This window comes from Alternaria ventricosa (assembly GCF_023758065.1).
Source record: "Alternaria ventricosa strain BMP 2768 chromosome Unknown scaffold_4, whole genome shotgun sequence".
NCBI classification, from domain to species: Eukaryota; Fungi; Ascomycota; class Dothideomycetes; order Pleosporales; family Pleosporaceae; genus Alternaria; species Alternaria ventricosa.
In genome coordinates this window covers 1,197,627-1,216,906 of record NW_026055684.1, presented here as the reverse complement: position 1 = coordinate 1,216,906, position 19,280 = coordinate 1,197,627, and the positions used below count along the sequence as shown (strand labels likewise).

The following is a 19,280-nucleotide window of genomic DNA, read 5'->3' as shown; positions in this document are numbered from 1 at the left end:
CGCCTTGCTCGACGTGTAAACGTTTTGCAATACAATGCGTGAGAACACAAAAACCAAAAGAAGTTGTTGCATCGTGAGTGCTCGCACCCATTAAGACGCGTCGTCGCGTCGTCGCGTGGTCACATGATGTCGTGTTCTGATCGAGATGAAGTGAACATCGAGAAGCGCTAGAAGGACGAATACACCAGCTCGAGGCACAGCTAGCCAGACATGTCAATGCGCCCATGCACGGTATGGAATCTATCGACCAGAACCTTATGGCTAGCACACCGACATCGTTCGATTGGCAAGGACCTTCGCCCCACCTCAACCTCGATACCACCATACCGGCAACCTTCACAGCCGATGACCTGGATCTCGGCTCCTTCTCGGCTAGGAGTGGCAGCATGCCCTCTATCGCTATAGATGAATGTGAGCCTTTCCCCAACTTCTCCACGCCGTCTTCACCAGTACCTTCATTATGGTTAGGTACCACGCGTGCCTCGTCGCCCGATTCCATGCCACCCGGGTCCGCGCTCCCGCAGTTCGGTTCGACATACCCATCGATGAGTAAACCCATGCCGTCGTCGATCGAACCGCATACGGCGCCTTCTTGGGAGTTCATGGCTCAAGCAAGTAGCAGTCAGTTACAACCGGGTACTACCAGCAGTCGGGCCCACTCTCGCAAGACTTCGACCTCGTCTCAGTCTCAGGCTAGCAATGAGCAAGCCATGTCGCCGATCCCGGAAGTTGAAGATGACATCCTTCCATTGGCTCCAGCACCGCGATTGCCTCGCCAAGGCATATTCGCAGCCCGCCATACTGAAAGTCCTGGCCCAGCGTCTTCACGATCAAGCTTTACCGATCGCAGTCGCGCAATTGTTACTACGCCAATTCCTAGTCGCTTCGAAGCGGAGACTCTGACGACTGAATTTGTACAACACATCGAGTCCTTGGACTACCAAGCTTACTCCATTTCTCCTGGTCTCTTTTCTCGGTTTTGCGAGTCTGTTTACCCAAACACTCAGCGACCTGCAGTCGAAATTTCCGCATCCATGTCGATGGCGCGCTTCCATGTCTTCCTTGCCATGGCCATTGCGATGAAGGTGAGGATTAAGGATTCGCCGGAGAATACGAATGCACTCCTCGACACTTGCTACGAGCTTGCTATGCAGCAAGCTTCGTCATCCACATTCTGGCAAGAGACAGGTGGAATGGAAGCTGCTCAACTTTTGGCGCTTTTTGCTTCGCTCCGCAAACCTTCCAACGAAGAGCCACGTGGCCTTCAACACTCGTTCTCCTGGTGACGACAAATTCCCTTGCTTTGTTTTCTGTTCTTTTACGAATGTATGCCACTGCTTTCCTTCTGTTTGTTTCTGACGTTCTTCAAAAGTCCAATCATTCAAATATCATGTACATACATAGCAGTGTTACGAACAAAGCTTTTTTGCGAGCGCAATAGATACCATTCGATCCATTGAAACGTCCGACGAACTTGTACCGCTTTGTGTTGGTGAAAAGTAGTAGAACGAAGTGACCTTTCAGGTTCTAGAAGATGGTTCCAATGCGTCCATGTTTGGTGTGCGACCATCTGCCCGGGCATCGAGTGGCACGAGCCGAGGATGAGCCAGGGAGACAATAGCATTAAGCGTGATGCTGATCAGCGCAAGATGGTAGCGCTGTCATGAAGCGAGACCTGAAGAGCTGGGTATGAAGCATCGAGGCAACGATGGCGATAGGTTGTTTTGCCTCTGTGATGGCATTCGGTCGCAGCTGACCCGTTGGCGCTGCCGGCCTTGTTTCCGAATCATGGGGCGCGGTATACCCGATTCGGCGACTTCCCCTCAATCTGAATTGCCTGGCCCGCGGTTGGCCGAACCATAAGACGGTATCTCACCGATACTGGGCAGCGCAGATATCTGAACAATGTCGCGAATTGATGGAGCTGAAGTAGCAAAGCACAGCAGCAAGAAGGACTGCTGGATAGTGTTGGACTCAAAAGCGTATAACGTGACAAACTTCCTGGCGGACCACCCAGGTGGTGCACCGATCATCTTGAAGAATGCCGGGTCGGTGAGTACAATGGCGCGGCTAATGGATGCGAAAGCTGATATCAGATAGGACGCGACAGAAGAGTTTAAGAAATACCACCCTCTGAGCTATCTAGAGGACTATCTACCCAAAGATGCGTTCCTTGGCCCCGTCGATCCCAACACGTTTGGCCAGCTACGCCAGATCAAGAGCGAAGAGTCGACGAAGCCGTCTGAAACCGGTCCAAACTCTAAGGAAATCCCACATGTGAGCCTTTGCGTCTCCACGACCGACTTCGAAGCAGCGGCAAAGGCTGTCATGCCTCACAAGTCGTATGTCTATGCGTCCGGTTCTGCAAACACTGGCGCGTCGATCAGAGGCAACATAGATGACTGGGGGCGCATCAACTTCCGTCCGCGTGTGATGCGCAACGTCGGAGATGTAGACACGCGCCGCAAGATATTCGGACACAGCTCGCCGTACCCATTCTACATCTCGCCGATGGGAACGATGGGCGCGATTCACGAAGCTGCTGAGCCAGAAATGATCCGAGGCGCAGTGCGAAAAGGCATCCACAAGGTCGTCAGTACTGCAAGCTCAAAAAGCAGCGAGCAGATCATGCAGAGCTATAAAGATGAGCAGAACAATCTTGGAAACAACAGCACGACGCAGTTGTTTTACCAGTACTACATGCCTGTCGACCGTAAGAAGGCTATTGAACTTATGCGCATCGTCAAGCGCTGCGGCTATAATGGTCTGTGGATAACAGTCGACACGCCTATCCTTGGGAAGCGAACGGCGGATCGCTATCTTCAAGCTGAAGAGGCACTGGCAGTGGGTCTCGCAGAAGAAAGTACAGCGGAATGGGAGACTGGCGGCGACAACGCTTTCGCACCCGCTATGGGTGGACGACCAGTACAAGGCCAACTGAGCCCACATACGACCTGGAAAGATCTTGAGTGGATTCGCAAGGAGTGGGATGGACCGATCGTTTTGAAGGGTGTGCAATGTGCGGAGGACGCGAAGCTTGCGATGGAGTATGGTTGTGATGGCATTCTGCTCAGTAACCATGGTGGTAGGCAATTACACACAGCGCCGAGTGCGCTCATGACGCTGCTGGAGATTCGAGCGTACTGTCCAGAAGTGCTGGGAAAACTAGAGGTCTTCCTCGATGGCGGTCTGAGAGATGGAAACGACGTGCTGAAGGCGTTGTGTCTGGGCGCCACAGCCGTCGGCGTAGGAAGACCCTTCCTATACGCGCTTGGAGCGTATGGGTCGAAGGGCGTCGAAAGATGTGTTGACAGTAAGTTTGGTCGTGTTTTAACCAGGGTAGTATACTGACATGCGATAGTTCTTGCGGATGAGCTGCAGACGGGTATGCGGTTGCTAGGCATCACATCACTGGATCAGTGCAGGCCTGATATGGTTAACGCGACGCGTCTGTTGAACGAAATGTGGCGACCAGAGCAGCTTGGCCTGAAGAGCAAGCTGTAAAGGTAGGGTGTATTGGTTACGTGGGTCATAGTTCCAAGTTCCAAGCTTAGCAAGCGAATGAAATGGAATTTGGACTGGACACAGCGTGCATTACCAATCCAATCAAGTTGAAGACAACGCTTGCATGGTTAAAGCATTGTAATCTGCCTTTCAGTGTTGTTACCGATGTCGCCGACCCCGCCGTCCATAGACGCGAAAATTTTCGACCCCTCATCCCCCACCCCACCAACTTGTTAACCGGTATATATGATTATATTTTGAGAATTTCTCCATCAACAGCAGTTATCCTGTGACGGACAGATGGCCGTGAGTCTTACCAATCATCTCCTGCAACATAACAAATACTAACAAGCCTTCTAGGAGCTGGTTATGGCGCCAGGTTAAGGTTTCTTAACGTTAAGTCTAAGAGAGCAATTTCTAAGACATCCTGGTCACGAAAGTGGCGTGGGTTCGAGTCCCACTCTGTTCAGCATTCGTCTGGCATTGTCAGATACTCCAGGATATTTTTTTTTGGTGTTTTGGGGGGTGAGCGTTGGTCACTGAGCTTGTGCTCTAACACCCTCCCGCCCGCTCCCTCCCCATCTAAATGGATGGAGGCTTAGCTTTTTGTACTCTGATATGAGTTGGTATGCTATTTAGACTTTGTTTTTGGTTGCATATAGTGCACGTCTATATTACGCTGCAATAGAGCTTAAGCATCACTTCAGGTCTTCTCACGTCAGGAAGAACTCGAAACAGCACGCGAATCGTTTTACATAAGGCTTTTTGAAAGCAGCATAGCTTATATAGTTGAACATGCTATTGTCTTACAGCTCAAATGTTGGTGTATCTCACTTTCTCGCAACAGCGACAAGCGCGACACAGGGAAAACCCTCCGCCTCGACCACATCCGCACCCTTCTGTCCATTCAATGGTCTCTGGATCTTCACTGCTGCCTTATTCCCAGCAAGGTTCAACTGCTTCGCGAATTCCTCATTCTCTGCATCCGTCCACTTCGGCCCCATATTCTTCCACATACCAAGCATGTAGCTGCAAGTCTCTTCCACAGTCTTCGATGCATAGTATACTGTCTTCTCGTGCATCTCAACATCCTTGAAACCCGCGCCTTGCATGACTTTCTTCATATGCGAAGCTTCGAGCCATTCGTCCGCGACAGGCCAACGGAATAAGGGGTCGTCTGGCTTGACGGCTTTCTGCGCTTCGTGCACGACAGCCATATGACCTGTAGACTTCCATGTAGTGACAGCAGCCGTTCCTCCTGGCTTGAGAGTGCGATAGATCTCAGCCGCACCCTTTTCTCCGTCAGAGAAGAACATGATACCCATGTTGGTGATGGAGTGTGTAAACGTCTCGTCAGGGAACGCCAGACTGACCCCATCCATCACGTCGAAGGATAGATCCGCCACGGGGGATGTAGTTGGAAGGGCACGGCGTGCTAGATCGACCATCGGTTTCGCGATATCGACACAGGCTGCCTTGAGTGGAGTGTCTGGGTATCGGTACAAAAGCTCTTGGGCAGCGATACCATTTCCGCATGCGTTGTCCAGTACGACGGAGTTCGAGTCGACCGCGGGCAACATGTCGATAAGGTGCATGGCAACTTCGCGGGTGCAGCCACCGGTTGCAGCCTCATAGGTCGATGCAAGCATCTCGAACATCTCGCTGGAGTTCATGTTGGGCTCGCTCATGATGATGATGGTACATTCGCTCTTGTATCTTGAGTGATACTATACAATAGACACCAGGTCAGCAAGGCACTTATATATGGCTTACTGCTGACGAAAAGACCGAGACCGAAGGATTGTGGCTGGGGCGGGGGTAGACGAGAACACGCGTAACGAGAAGTACGCCTGAAAATCTCCATGTTTCTTGTTGGACCGATTCGATGGAGGATTCTTAGGTGGACTTTGTTAAGAGATGTTCGGGTGTCCTTTTGGCTAGGGGCTCGTAGCTCGGAGACATTCACATACACCCTGGGGCCTGAACAAAGTCGCCGACTGCAGCTTGAGTCATCGTGCGCTTCCTGGACAAAACGAGCTAAAAGCGGGTGCAGTACGCCCCGTCCTTGCTCTAGCTGTATTGAGCAGATAGAAAGTTGACGATGAGTGCGTGCAGCGCAAAGAATGCTTACCCATCTATTCATAGAAAATTCCCACATCTGCTTCGCTATTCCGATCCATCCTAGCAAAAAGCTAAATCTGCGCTATTCACTCTCCCAAGTGATAAATATCGAAGTCTGTACCGTCAGTCCTCGAATGGATCGGACTAACCCAAAACCTTCCCGGGCGTACGCTTAAACCCCATCAGATTTTTGCATCCTCCTTGAACCTAATCAAACCATCCTGAAATGTCGTTGCAATATGCACGCCCCTCTCATAGTCCCACATACGGCTAGTATGTAGCGCTCTGCCTCCCGTAGCTCGAGTAAGCCACGCTTCTTGCATGAACCATTTCCGACCGTCCTTATCACCGCCCTTGTGCCCCTCGAGGTTGCAAAGTGGCAGCGGGCCATCTTCCCACAATGTCGCGTCAGCGTTCGGATGGTCGATCCGCGGTTCATTAGGCATGATGAGGGCCTTGATACCGACGTGGAAGATGACGCTGTGAGATAATGACGCCATGCGTTTGTAACCCCGAGGCCGGTCGAGATGGTTTGGCACAATGAAGAGCGAGTTACGATCCGATGCGTACAAGTGCGCACAGGCATGTATGTTGGCCTCTCGTGTCAATGTAAGCTTTTGGTCGAATTCCAAGTGAGGCGGATATGGTGCGGTAGGCAACGGAAGTGCACCGCGTAGTGTGTAGAAGGTCAATTGTCTACGATCGAGTGGATGACGGCTCTGATTGTACTTCGACATGTCGGCCTTGCGGATGTGCAAGCCGGCAATGGGGTTGAAGTGATCGGGATGAGCTGGAAGGTATGTTTCCCGGAAGTGTTCAGAGTCGTTGCTGGGAGCGGCAGCATGCTTCATCGGCTCATCCTCTTTGCCTTCTAGTGCGTCGCGATACACATCTTTCAGGTCAACACACTCTTGCATGTCGAAGGGTGAGCTCTCTTCCCGTTTGAATGAACAGGTACATGTGAACATATCTCCGTCGGCTGCGACCTGACTTACGGTCACGTTTCGTGTGCAATAATTGTAACCGTCTCGGATCTTTCGCACGCGATAGGTGTAGTGTTCATCCGGCTTGCCCCCTAGTACGAACCATCCGGTAATATTCTAACGTTTCGTTCAGTTTTGGTTCAAGCAGAAGGTGTTGCTACAGCTTACGTGTATGAGAAATCCTTCATCGACAGTCTGCGCAGCGGCCCATGCAGCTTGCGCAAACACGTGACCGCCATACGTACCGTTCTCACCACCAGTCGGTGAGTAAGCTTTGACAATGGAGCGAAATGTCCAATTGTCAATGCGTTCAAGTGCGATCACCTTTTCAAACGGCAGCACCTGCTTGTCAGCGGTAAAGTAGGGACGCACAACCATGGCAGCGGCGACAATATCTGATTAATGTGGGGATATGTTGTATGCTCGACAGAGGCCATCGTCGTGTTGGGCGAGTGCTGCGGTGTACAGCTGATGGAGATGTGGCTGGCGCTAATGAGTTACCTCGGAACGGGCGGGGTTCGGATGAATGACGGCGCAAGCTGTCAACCTCCGTCGCTAGGGATGGCTTCAATTCGTGTCGCATACTACCAGAAAAAGAGTGTGAGTAGAGTATACATTGTGTCACATACTACCTACTTGCTAAGATACGATGGTGTGTATGCAGCAACTTGAAAATGTCACACAAAATCTGGCCACTCCTGGTGCCGTTAGAGCAACAAGACATACACGGTTTGCGAGAGGCGCAACGAAATTTGAACGTCATGAAATGCTATGATGAGCATGCATGCATGCGTATGTACATGCCCAATAGGTCGCTTCCCCTCATCTTCCAGCCCTCTTCTTTAGCACCCAAAGCCGGACGAAGTAGAACACAAGACCACAGAGCCAAATTCCTACAAGGATCGCTGCTTGAATGGGCGCGAATACTGCGCCTCTGATTACGACGAAACCGCTGATTATGGCGAACAGTATAGGAATGAGGATGAACGGTTTCACAGGGCGGGGTAGGTCAGGCTCCCGAAATCTCAATATGATTGCGCCGAGGACCGTGAGGAAGAAGAAAGCGTACTCAGCAAGACCATTGAGAGTCAGCAAGATGCGCATGTTTCCAAGCAGAATGTATACTGCCGAGAGAACGGTGTTGAGTATGAGAGCGTTGCTAGCAGGTGTTAGTGGCGGATGAGTGACGTGACTGGTCTACGTACATTGGTGACTCTCCATCGTCCATAGCCGTGTCTACGGCCTCGCTCGAATCGTCACGTTTAGTCACCTTCAGGGTACCGACACGGCCGACAGTGCCGAGAACTTGCGGAAACCAGTTGTTGTTAGATGCAGCAACGGTCATTCGTCCTGCTACGAAGGAGTTGCCGAGGGCGGAGCCTGCAATGACAAGACATATGAGCACGGTAGCGAAGTAAGCTACGCCCTTTCCAAGAAAGTGGGTAACAGCCGTCTGAACCATATCAGTACACATGCGTTGAACAAGAACTTGAACTACTTACTACAGCAGCAGCGTCTGTTGTTGATACGACCTCCCAAGGGAGAAGAACGTAGTAGACGGCGTTAGCGGCAACATAGCATACTATGATCGTAGGGATAGCCGTGTTGATGGAGAGCGGTAGTTGGCGACTGGGCTGACGCAGCTCAGCTGCTACATAGTTGGCTTTGTCCCAACCGGAGTACGCCCACAAGGCTCCATACAACGCTGTACTGTAAAAGCCAAGTGACTCCCACGTAGTCACTTTCGACCAGTCAAATTTTGAGCCGTCGGGTAGTACCGTGTCTCTTGGAGAGAACCAATTGTTGTGGTGCCAATCGTGACCTCCATAGTCCTTGCTCTTCCCAAGAAAGACGAAGACTACCACTAAGCCAGATATGATAAGGAGGAAGATGGTAAATAGCTTGATGGCAACGAAGAAGCTAGACAACCGGGTACTTGTCTTGGTGCTTATGGAGTTCAACGTCGTTACACACAGTAGGACAAGCAGAGACAATAATTTATGCGTGATAGGCGGATCTGGCTCGTTCACACCCAAGCTGGAGTATATGGACTCCACAAACACAATACTGAGGATCGCGAGTGTAGCCGGCATGGTTGCCACGACCCAAGACCAAGCCGCCATGTATCCGAAGACGTCGCCATAGATGTATGTGAGATACGGCTGAATCCCACCTTCGCCAGGGAAGGCGGTGCCTAGCTCTGCCATGGTCAGAGCACCTGTCCATGCTAGAACACCTCCAACAAGCCATACAAGCAGTCCAGCGCCAGGTGATGGGACGTTCGCATCGATGGGCCCAGGCGATGAGAACACTCCCGAGCCGATGACGATGCTTATCAGCAGCGCGAACCCATCCAGTGCACCAAGATTGCGAGCAAATGTGTTTCGCGTCGCCGTAACGTCATCGTGTTCTTCGTCTGGGGCGTATGATGTCGTGGATTCTTGGCGGAGTAGAGGCGCCGTCTCTGAGGGGGTCATTATTGCGTTGTCGCGGTTGAGAGGTTTGGTGGGCTGGTCGTTGCCTTTGCCGAGGTTGTTACGCGTCACACGCGTCAACGTGGTGCGACTTGCACGCGTCCGATCCCTCTTGGGTTGCAGGAGTCGTAGGAATTTATCGCTTGTTGCTGAGTTCGAGCAACTGATATCGGATGCTTTAGTTGTGGGGGAGGACGAAGTGTTTGAGCTGGGCTAGGTAAGCGCGCGATGCTATCGCGTCAGGTTGAGCCTAACTTACGTCATCCCCTTTCCTCACCAGCCGCCGCGGCACTGAGACTGAGAGTTCACACTAAAGTCTTTGCAGAACTAAGAGGTTACACTTTTTTGATGCTCCACGCCACCCACATTTCTATTGGTATTATTCAGTGTAACGTCATCCCGCATCTTCACGGCCTGACAGCTTTCTTTTTCACATCTAGAACCTGCGACTCTGCAGCCAAGGTTCTAGCCCAGGCTCGTATTCAGCAAGTCGAGCGCATTCGAAAACAAATCTGTTCCATGAATTGAGAAGCCTGGAATGCCGTACATTCCGCGACCGCATTCTTAGGTGCAGCTTGACACAGGTCCTTTACGAAAGCAATGGGCTGTCTGACAGATGTGGTGTCAGCGAAGGGGCTCAAAGTCGACCCAAATTTATGTAATAGTCTTCTTGACAGCCGTGACAGGCCGGGTTGTAAAGACTACGGACAACATTGCAGCATCGATGAGAGTCGCCATATCTTGCGGAGAGTGCGGCGATTACAGACAGGAACGACTGCGACAGTAGACGAAGGAGTAACGTGTACTTGTCCGCGACCATGTTTAAGGGACAAGTGCGATGAACACCCTATGCATTGAGGCGATACCGGACTGGCGCAGTTGTGACTTAAGCAGAAACCTGTTCGCTAGCTTCCCTTCACATGGGAAATCGTGGGGAGGTAAGCTTAAATCTTAGTGCAATGACAGACCAATGACGCTGAGTGGGTGCCTCGACCGTTGCTGGCTTAGCGCGCTGTACAGGGCTTAGCGCTGCGCATCATCATGGCGACGTCATTCTCTGTGAACCCGCGGGCATGCAGTTTGCTTGCACCTGTTTAAAGCTGGTTCCCTTGTTGAACTTTCTTCTATCACACATTGCCTTTTTGCAAGCTACCCCTACCTTCCCAATTGCATTCCGACTGATATAGAATCAATTGACTTCCACAATCACCAGCACAGTCATGTTTTCGAGACAAGCAACCCAGAATGCGCGCTTTGCAGCTCGCTGTGCTCGCCGCCCAGCTGCGCGGATAAACAACCCTCAGTTCCGCTCCCAACAACCCCGCTTCCAGTCCACCGAGTCAGCAACCTCCGGCAACGCGGGCGCCGGCTCACATGCCGCCATCGGTGCCGCTTCTGGTGCCCTTGCAGCTGTCACAGTCGGCTACATCTTCTACAGACAGTCCGGCGCCCGTGACGTTGTGTTGGCCTCCAAGACTGCTAAAGGCTACGTCAACTCAGCTACACAGAAGATCAAGGAGCAGACACCCGAGCCCAACGAGGCGCTGCAATGGCTACGCAACGCTGCACAGAGCTACGCTGCCTTCATCCCCGGTGCAAAGGGCTACGTCGACTCTGCATTCGATGACCTAGATGCCATTCGCGCAAAGCATGGCAAGGAGGTCGACCAGATCGTCACCGAAGCATACGATGAGATGCGCCAGGTCCTGGGCAATGGCGACATGAGCCTTGTCACTGCACACAAGACCTGGGACGTCATCACCAAGCATATGAGCCGTATCGCAGATCTTGCCGGCGACGCATCGCAGCAGATCATGGACAACCACCCTCAACTCAAGGAGAAGGTCGGAGGCAACATCGACAAGCTCAAGGAGTACGGCGACAAGTACGGTCCTGAGGCCAAGAAGGAGGTCGACAGGACATGGAAGCAGATCAGCGACGTCGTCAAGACTGGCGTGAGTGCATCCAACATCGAGAAGATTCGCAGTATCGTGCAAGAGAAGGTTGAGAAGCTGAAGAAGATGGGCGACGAGGCCTGGGACAAGGGTATGGAGCAGGCTAAGCCCTACCTCGACAAGAACCCCCAGGTCAAGAAGATCGTCGAGGAGAACGCGGATGCGCTCAAGGGTGGAAACGTTCAAGAACTATACGAGCGCGTCAAATCTGCTGTTGAGAAGGGCGACACAGGCGACCTCGAGTCATACGTCAAGAGCGCCGCCAACAAGGCCAAGGATGCTGGTCTCGGTGACTACGAGCAGTACCTGAAGCAGATCCCCGGAGGCGACCAGATCATGCCCAAGCTGAGCCAACTCCAAGACGTCGCCCAGAAGCACGGCGATGAGGCCCAGAAGCTCTTCAAGGACACCATCTCAGAGATCTCCAGCATCCTTCAGAAGAAGGGTGACGAGGCGACGAAGTTGGCTGAGAAGGCCAAGGAGGACTCTAAGAAATAGATCGCCCGCCGTCCGGATGTCCCCGCGAGGTGGAAATTGTAATGACTAATTTACTTGTACAATATTGCATCACTGGCGTTGAGCATGTCTAGCGAAAAGTAATCAATTACAACTGATGACTCTTACTATCAATTACAACTGATGACTCTTACTCTGTACCGATGATCTCACTTCATGTCACTCTTTTATATCTATTTTATACCGCTCCTACCCATAGTTCGTACATTCTACGATATGAAGCCTTCTGACCTGGTCCGTTTGCGCAATTGGCTTCTCTGACTATAGTATTACAATATGACTTGCGTCAAGTAATATAGTCTTGTAATACCAGCGTACACATATCGTCATTGCATGCGCCACTCAATCACGTACCAGGTGGTGAGGCTGCGCTGAGACAGGTGCGGGGATGCAAGCCCATCACTGCCTATATGCAGGAACTATCCACTGCGCACACCGCATACCGTGTTGGGTTCTGGAATCCTCCATGCGGGGTGAGTTGGTCGGTGTACTTGGAGGTTGCACAAGACGTGGGCTTGCAGTGACATGCTTCTCAATGCAGTAGCTCGCAGCCTAAAGTTAAAACCACGAGCGGTGAGACAAGCGCATGGAAAATGCGATGTTCGTGGTAATAGAGGTAACAAAACAATACGTGAATCCGTCTTGTTGGGTTGCGGAGGATGTTGTCGCCAAACCGACCCCGCGATCCGCTAAGGGAATAGTGGGTCCAAGGTGAAGGAAAGTGGTGAGAGAGCTGCGACGGCGAACCTTCGTCCGCCCAATGGACCGGGCACGCTCCACCTGAGCAGCCAATGACGTAAACGCGCCTCCCCTGCTGCACCGCCCTCCCCTGACACCTGGCAGGCGCTACTACTCTATTTACTCCTCTCTCTCTCAACAAAACCCCAGCCTCTACGACTTCTCACTCCAATTCTCCACTTCTCTCTACCAAACTCCTTTCTTGCACGTCGATCGACACCACTACCACGACTATCCACCCAACTACTACACACTACACAACCGCAACCATGGGCAAGGTACGCGTTTCGGTGTTAACATGTACCCCGCCAGTACCCCGCTAACACGTGCATAGGCGAAGTACATCATGCTCGACTGCGACAACACGCTCGTCCAGTCTGAGCGTTTCGCGTTCGAGGCCTGCGCCGACCTCACCAACCAGGTCCTCGAGAAGCACAACATCTCCGACCGCTACACAGCTGAGTCATTGCTCGAGGACTTTGTCGGCCACAACTTCCGCGGCATGCTCAATGGCCTGCAGAAGAAGCACAACTTCAAGATGGACGACGCCGAGATGGAGGACTTTGTCGCGCAAGAACTCGGCGCCGTTACCCTCAAGCTCAGCCAGAAGGCCGTCGAGTGCCCTGGTGTGACCGAGCAGCTCAACAAGCTCAAGGAGCAGGGCTACCCCATGTCTGTTGTCTCTACTTCCGCCAAGAGCCGTGTCGTCGCCTCCATCGAGAAGGCCGGCATCGCCCACTTCTTCCCTCCCGAGCACGTCTACTCCGCCGCCACCTCACTCGACCCCCCCTCCTCCAAGCCCGACCCCAAGATCTACCTGTACGCTGCTGAGCAGCTCGGTGTCAAGCCTTCCGAGGCCGTCACCGTCGAGGACAGCAAGAGCGGTGCCACTGCTGCCATGCGCGCGGGCATCCCTTGCATCGGCTACGTTGGCATCTACGGCATCGAGGAGGGCAAGGAGAAGATGGAACAGATGGCCAAGCTCCTCACCGAGGAGACCAAGTGCGCGGCCATCATGTACGACTGGAAGGAGTTCCCGGAGTGCCTGAAGAAGGTCGAGGCCAAGTTGTAAGTGCTTGGTCCGACACTGGGGAGCCGAGGAAGATGAACATTTCACCATATCTCCCCGCCATTGCGGGAGAGCTTACGACCAGATTCACGACATCAATGACTAAATAGATTCAGTAATGAAGATTTAGTGGACACAGTCCCATTCACAACAGCTACCTGCTACCTGCCGCTTCCTCTCCTATGTTGATTGTTTTGTTTGGTGACGCAATGGTGGGCCCCGCGCCGTTCAGTGGGCAGGCGTTCCAGGCTCGGGTGACGGCCCAACGCTGCCCCGCTCTCCCCCACTTGAGACCCATTGTGACCCATCGTGAACTGCAAACTCCATCGCGAAATATCCCGAACATCGAACATTTGCCTTTGCCATCCCAGATCTCTAGCGCTGCATTCGCGCGAGGTCAATCTCTGCTACTCACGTGCATGCAAGTGAGCAAATTTGAACGGCCACTGTGGCACTGGCCAGAGCCCCAACACCCTACGGCCCGGCGCGCTCATCCCTCAGCCCTATTATTAATGCCTGCCAGCTTATTGCTGACATTAACGAGCTTGTTGTATCGACACAAGTGAACAGCCTGCAGCTCTCACGCGAATTTTCCAGCCGAATCACGCGATGGAGCCGCTCCCGCCCGTCGCCGCTTGAGCCTCACATGCACCCCATTCGGTGGAAAACCACGAAAACTAAACAACCATCTCCGCGAAGAACAATGATTTTACACCAAAAGAGCTAAGAAGGTTACATTGCCTTGAAGATATACAAAGTTAAGGTTTGGAAGCAGCGTAGACTTCAAAGCACCTGTTTGACTTTGGCCTCTGATGGGGTGCATCTCACATGCCTCGGTAAAACAGGCCGCCCGTCAACTCTCCCTGCGCCTGCGCTCTATGCGCAGCGCAACACCCAACAAGGCTCGTTGGCCGGCACATCCACGAAACAATATGGTCATAACCCACTGAATAGCTGCATACGATAATCCCATTGCCTGGCCAAATGTTCAACAACAGCAGCTGTTATCTTTGTTCCAGGAACAGCAGTTATCTGTATCCTGGGATCTGCACCTTGGCATCTGGGCGCTGCCTTCTTCCGCTGTAGCCAAGACATGCTTAGTGAAGCCTCCTTCCTATCTCGTCGACAGCTCCTTACACGAAGCTTTTGCTTCATTTAAAGCCACCAATGTCATACCCTGCACGGCATTCGTCCTCATCTACACGTTGCTTATGATCTCTACCGGCTGCCAATCGCGGATCTGTACCACCAGGTGTAATGGATGGTTACATGGTTACACGGATAGTAGCATCCAAAAGGGCAGGTATGGTGTCTACCTGCCGGGTTTGCCATAGGTGCTGCAGTATGGGTGCTGGCATATCGAGCACCTCCGTGTCATGGGGACGCATTTAAAAGTGTGCGAAGAGCCCATGATGGTTCTCCATCGGCATCTTGTGCATCGTTCAAGTCGCAGTCAACATGTACCTACGCACCGCCCTTCTGTCGTTGTCCGCCCTTGCGGCGGCAAAGGAAATGCCCAAAGATGAGTTCAAAGCCGCACAGCTTTACGACTCTGGTATCAGGCACGAGAACAATGTTGCCCTCAAGAAGGTGGCAACCGCATTCCAGCATCTTCGAATTCTGTATTAACCCTTATCAGGAGTCATGGGCACGTCAGGAAGCTGCGGGCATGTACAACTCTGCTCAATACGCCGAGATCAAAGACAAGGTGGTATGCATGAACGGCACCGCAATCGCCGGACAGGACGTCTTCCGATGCCAAAATGTTAGTCCATGCACCATCCATCACGATTTTTAGTCATTAACGAATCGGTATAGATTGACTTGCTTCACTTCTTGTCGCACGCCGAGCTCGGCAGCACTCGCGGTGTCGGATCTTCTTCATGGGGTAAGAGTTCACAGATCAAGTTGCTGAGATCTTCGCTAAACAACATTAGGCTGGACATCTGAGGATGGTCGCGAATTCGTTGCCATCGGACAACAAGATGGCGCTGCGTTCGCTGAAATCACTGCAGAGGGCAAGCTCTCGTACTTGGGTCGTCTACCCGCCTACTCTACGCCCAGCACGTGGCGCGAGATCCGTGGCCAGAACAACCTGATGATCATCGGTAGCGAGGCGGTCGGCCATGGCATTCAGATCTTCGACATGAAGAAGCTGGTCGACATCGACCCCGCGTCTCCTGTCACCTTCAGCAATGCCAATGACCTCGTTGGCCATTTCAAAGGCCTTCCCAACGGCCGAACACATAACGTCGTCACAAACCCAGAGACAAACTTCATCTATGCCGTTGGTGCCCAGCCAAGGACTGACAAGTGCAAGTCGGGCATTATCTTCATTGATATAACCGACCCTTCAAACCCAACAAGCCCGGGCTGGTGAGTGAGACATGTTGTTGGGGACGTGAGCATCACTGACTCGGAATAGTGCATCAGAGGACGGCTACGTACACGATGCGCAATGCCTCATCTACCGCGGACCAGATGCGGAATTCGAGGGCCATGAGATTTGCTACGGCTACAACGAGGACTCTCTTACGATCTACGATGTGACCGACAAGAAGGCCCCGGTCATCTTATCTAACACTTCTTACGAAGGCGCGGCATACACCCACCAGGGCAATGTTTTGGACCCCATGAACCAGCAGTTTCTTTTGCTCGATGACGAATATGACGAATACGACAAAGTGGGTCCCGCGATTCCTGGTCACCCCATCACGTATATTTGGGACATCTCATCCCTCCGTGCGCCCAAGCAGACTGGACTGTACAAGAGCGGAGCAAAGGGTATCGACCACAACCAGTATGTCGCGAACGGTTTTGCTTACCAATCGAACTACGGCACCGGATTCCGCGTTCTGGATGTTCGCAGCATCCCTGACGACCCGACTGGTGCTGGCGTGAAGGAAGTCGGATTCTTCGGTATGCAAATCTATAATCATCCTTTCCATTCATCTATACTGACCTTTGCGCAGACGTTTACCCGGAGGATGACGACATGCCTGGCGGCGGTACCGTCGACTTTGTTGGCACGTGGTCGAGCTATGCACTGTTCAAGAGTGGTCACATCCTGATCAACACCATGGAACGTGGTGTCTTCATTGTCAAGATGCAGGAGGGTTTCGAGAAATAGATGGGCAGGATCTTGTTAATCTGAGATTGCTCGCGGCAGGGAGAAGTTTAGAATTCATTGCAACTGTCGATCCCGGCTGTATCGTCGGAATCAGTGCCGCCTCGCGTGCGCGAGGATTGGCTCAATAAAGAGTTTCGGCACAACACATTTCCCCTCTTGATCCCGGATTAAACTTATCAACAACCATGTCCAGACCGCTCAGAGCCCTGTATCAACACTACCTCGCACCCTCTAGCGGTCGCGGTGTCACCGTTGCTCGCTCTTTGGGCTCTATTCGTTTTCCTCCGAACCGCAACTAACCGCCAAGCTACACGCCTCCGCGCAGGATCTAGTCGCAGATCCGTGATATCGCCTCTTCTCGTTTCCTTCCTTCTGATTGTGGCGTTGGCGCGCCAAGGGCTTGGCCCCATCTGCAGAGTCTGTTCCTTCCCAATCAAGTTGCGTCCGGCGTGGAACTAGACAGCTCCGCCCAGCGACGCGGTTATTCTACCTTCCTCATGCAACACAGCATTGCGCAGCCAAGCAGACTTTCATCAATCGCGTCGCCTTCGCCCCCCAGCTCTACACCCGGCTACCCGTTTCCACAGACCCACCCCATGCCCTTACCTGCTAAATTGCGGTTCCTGAGCGACCATGAAGCACCGATGGATAGAGCAGCTGCCTGTATTGGTTAGTTCTACAAGAACATGGTGGGCCATGAACTCTTTCTGGACCAGCCATATGGATACGAGGCTTAGTATATAGAGCCAGTCTGTACCTGTGACATAACCCAAGGCAACTTCCTCTTCTCCCGCTCATCTTCTACTACTATTCATCAAGATGAGGTTCGTTCCCTTCGTTGCGCTTGCTGCGCCTGTCCTCGCACAGTACGATGCGAAGCCAAAGCCTTCCGCGAAGCCCGAGAAGCCTCAGAAGCCTCAGCTGCCTGGAAAGCCACACCCTCATGGGCCACCCAAGAAGCTTGTCTCTCGCAAGGACCTGATCAAGGATATCAAGCTCGAAGACCTTCTCGCAGGATCCCAGCAGCTTCAAACTTTTGCCGACGAGGCTGGTGGCAACCGTGCTTTCGGTAGCACTGGTCACAACGCTACCACCGAATGGCTGTACCAAACGCTCAAGGCTACTGGATACTACGATGTGTACAAGCAGCCTTTCGTCGAGCTCTTCACCGCAGCGACCACCAAGCTCACTGTTGCTGGTGAAGAGATTGAGGCCGCTTACATGACCTTTGGTCCCTCTGGAGATGTTACCGCCAACGTCGTCAAGGTTAACAACCTTGGATGCGCTGTTGACGACTTCCCAGCCGGAGTTTCTGGCCAGATCGCACTTATCTCGCGAGGCACATGTCCATTCGCTGACAAGGCCGCCAACGCCCAAACCGCCGGTGCGGTCGGTGCTATAATCTACAACACCGAGCCCAATACACCCCTTTCTGGTACCCTCGGTGGTGATGGCGACTACGCTCCCGTTGTTGGCATTACCAAGGAAGCCGGTGAGGGTATTGTAGCCAAGCTCGGCAACGGCACAGTTGAGGGAACCCTCTTCATCGATGCCATCCGCGAGAACCGCACGAACTACAACGTCATTGCTGAGACCAAGGAAGGTGACCACGACAACGTGCTCATGCTCGGTGGTCACACCGACTCCGTCTTTGCCGGTCCCGGTATCAACGACGACGGATCTGGTACCATTGGTACGCTCATGACCGGTCTTGCCCTTACCAAGTACAAGATCAAGAACGCCGTCCGTCTCGGATTCTGGGGTGCAGAGGAGTTCGGCAAGCTGGGCTCCTTCTACTACATGAAGACCATCAACGGTACCTTCGGTGGTAACGCAACTGAGGCCAACAAGATCCGCGCCTACCTCAACTTCGATATGATCGCATCGCCCAACTACGTCCTCGGTATCTACGACGGTGATGGCAGTGCGTTCAACTTCTCCGGTGCCGCCGGATCTGACACTATCGAGAAGGACTTCGAGGAGTTCTACGAGGAGCGTGGTCTGGCCCACGTGCCTTCTCTCTTCACTCTTCGCTCCGATTACGCTGCTTTCCTCGAGAACGGTATTCCTTCCGGTGGTCTGTTCACCGGTGCTGAGGTGCTGAAGACCGAGGAGGAAGCACAACTCTTCGGTGGTGAGGCTGGTGCTCCGCTCGACGCCTGCTACCACCAGGCTTGCGATGACATCGACAACCTGGCCCTCGACGCCTACCTTCTCAACACCCAAAGCATTGCCAACTCAGTTGCCAAGTACGCCTTGAGCTTCGAGGGTATTCCAAGGGCCAACATGACGCTCCGCAAGCGTGGCGCCGAGAGGAGCAGACTTATGTCGAGATTCGATGATGGCGGACATGCTCACCATGGCCAGACATGCGGTGTTGGAAAGCACACTATCTAGATGTTGTATTAGTATAGATTCGGGTGGGTAGTTGATGTTGTTGATGATACCATGATGATGCCATGATGCTGGAGAAGTAGGAAAGCCAATGTAACAAAACATTTCAAACATTATCATGTTCTCTTACTTTGCGATATAAATGCTCGAATTGCACAGTCTCACGAACGGTCGATACCGATAAACGCTCTTGGTGCCTTGGACGTCGGCTTCGATGGTCAAGAGCTCTTCATTCCGTCTTCATCTCGAGATCGAAAGTAACATACCGTTTGCTTCAACGTATCATGTATCCTTCTCCCGTGCTTAGTTGGAAGCAGAGATCATCAATCAATCTCCACACTTTCCTCTTCACGAACCCAACACTGTCCTCAAACGCACATTCCGTCTGAACCAGTC

General features: G+C 52.7%; 8 protein-coding genes across 8 annotated transcripts; 5 read left to right on the top strand and 3 right to left on the bottom strand.

Annotated features, from left to right (window-relative positions):
* Nucleotides 1-1,905: 1,905 nt before the first annotated feature.
* J4E93_003091 (uncharacterized protein) lies at nt 1,906-3,504 on the top strand (the record flags this gene model as incomplete). Its single annotated transcript, XM_049341031.1, has 3 exons — nt 1,906-2,052; nt 2,101-3,313; nt 3,362-3,504. The coding sequence occupies 3 exons, from the start codon at nt 1,906-1,908 to the stop codon at nt 3,502-3,504; spliced, it is 1,503 nt and encodes a 500-aa protein (XP_049201913.1).
* An 830-nt stretch (nt 3,505-4,334) lies between these two features.
* J4E93_003090 (uncharacterized protein) lies at nt 4,335-5,639 on the bottom strand (the record flags this gene model as incomplete). The annotated part of the gene is made up of 3 exons (XM_049341030.1): nt 4,335-5,220; nt 5,475-5,484; nt 5,636-5,639. The coding sequence occupies 3 exons, from the start codon at nt 5,637-5,639 to the stop codon at nt 4,335-4,337; spliced, it is 900 nt and encodes a 299-aa protein (XP_049201912.1).
* A 168-nt stretch (nt 5,640-5,807) lies between these two features.
* J4E93_003089 (uncharacterized protein) lies at nt 5,808-6,986 on the bottom strand (the record flags this gene model as incomplete). The annotated part of the gene is made up of 2 exons (XM_049341029.1): nt 5,808-6,725; nt 6,777-6,986. The coding sequence occupies 2 exons, from the start codon at nt 6,984-6,986 to the stop codon at nt 5,808-5,810; spliced, it is 1,128 nt and encodes a 375-aa protein (XP_049201911.1).
* A 444-nt stretch (nt 6,987-7,430) lies between these two features.
* On the bottom strand, nt 7,431-9,085 carry J4E93_003088 (uncharacterized protein; the record flags this gene model as incomplete). Its single annotated transcript, XM_049341028.1, has 3 exons — nt 7,431-7,767; nt 7,814-8,061; nt 8,111-9,085. 3 exons carry the CDS (start codon nt 9,083-9,085, stop codon nt 7,431-7,433), a joined length of 1,560 nt encoding a protein of 519 aa, XP_049201910.1.
* A 1,217-nt stretch (nt 9,086-10,302) lies between these two features.
* On the top strand, nt 10,303-11,535 carry J4E93_003087 (uncharacterized protein; the record flags this gene model as incomplete). Its single annotated transcript, XM_049341027.1, has 1 exon — nt 10,303-11,535. The coding sequence occupies one exon, from the start codon at nt 10,303-10,305 to the stop codon at nt 11,533-11,535; it is 1,233 nt and encodes a 410-aa protein (XP_049201909.1).
* Nucleotides 11,536-12,560: 1,025 nt separating this feature from the next.
* Nucleotides 12,561-13,363, top strand: J4E93_003086 (uncharacterized protein; the record flags this gene model as incomplete). The annotated part of the gene is made up of 2 exons (XM_049341026.1): nt 12,561-12,569; nt 12,626-13,363. The coding sequence occupies 2 exons, from the start codon at nt 12,561-12,563 to the stop codon at nt 13,361-13,363; spliced, it is 747 nt and encodes a 248-aa protein (XP_049201908.1).
* Nucleotides 13,364-14,818: 1,455 nt separating this feature from the next.
* J4E93_003085 (uncharacterized protein) lies at nt 14,819-16,490 on the top strand (the record flags this gene model as incomplete). Its single annotated transcript, XM_049341025.1, has 6 exons — nt 14,819-14,950; nt 15,000-15,125; nt 15,179-15,248; nt 15,298-15,736; nt 15,786-16,279; nt 16,333-16,490. The coding sequence occupies 6 exons, from the start codon at nt 14,819-14,821 to the stop codon at nt 16,488-16,490; spliced, it is 1,419 nt and encodes a 472-aa protein (XP_049201907.1).
* An 819-nt stretch (nt 16,491-17,309) lies between these two features.
* J4E93_003084 (uncharacterized protein) lies at nt 17,310-18,887 on the top strand (the record flags this gene model as incomplete). Its single annotated transcript, XM_049341024.1, has 1 exon — nt 17,310-18,887. The coding sequence occupies one exon, from the start codon at nt 17,310-17,312 to the stop codon at nt 18,885-18,887; it is 1,578 nt and encodes a 525-aa protein (XP_049201906.1).
* Nucleotides 18,888-19,280: the final 393 nt, after the last annotated feature.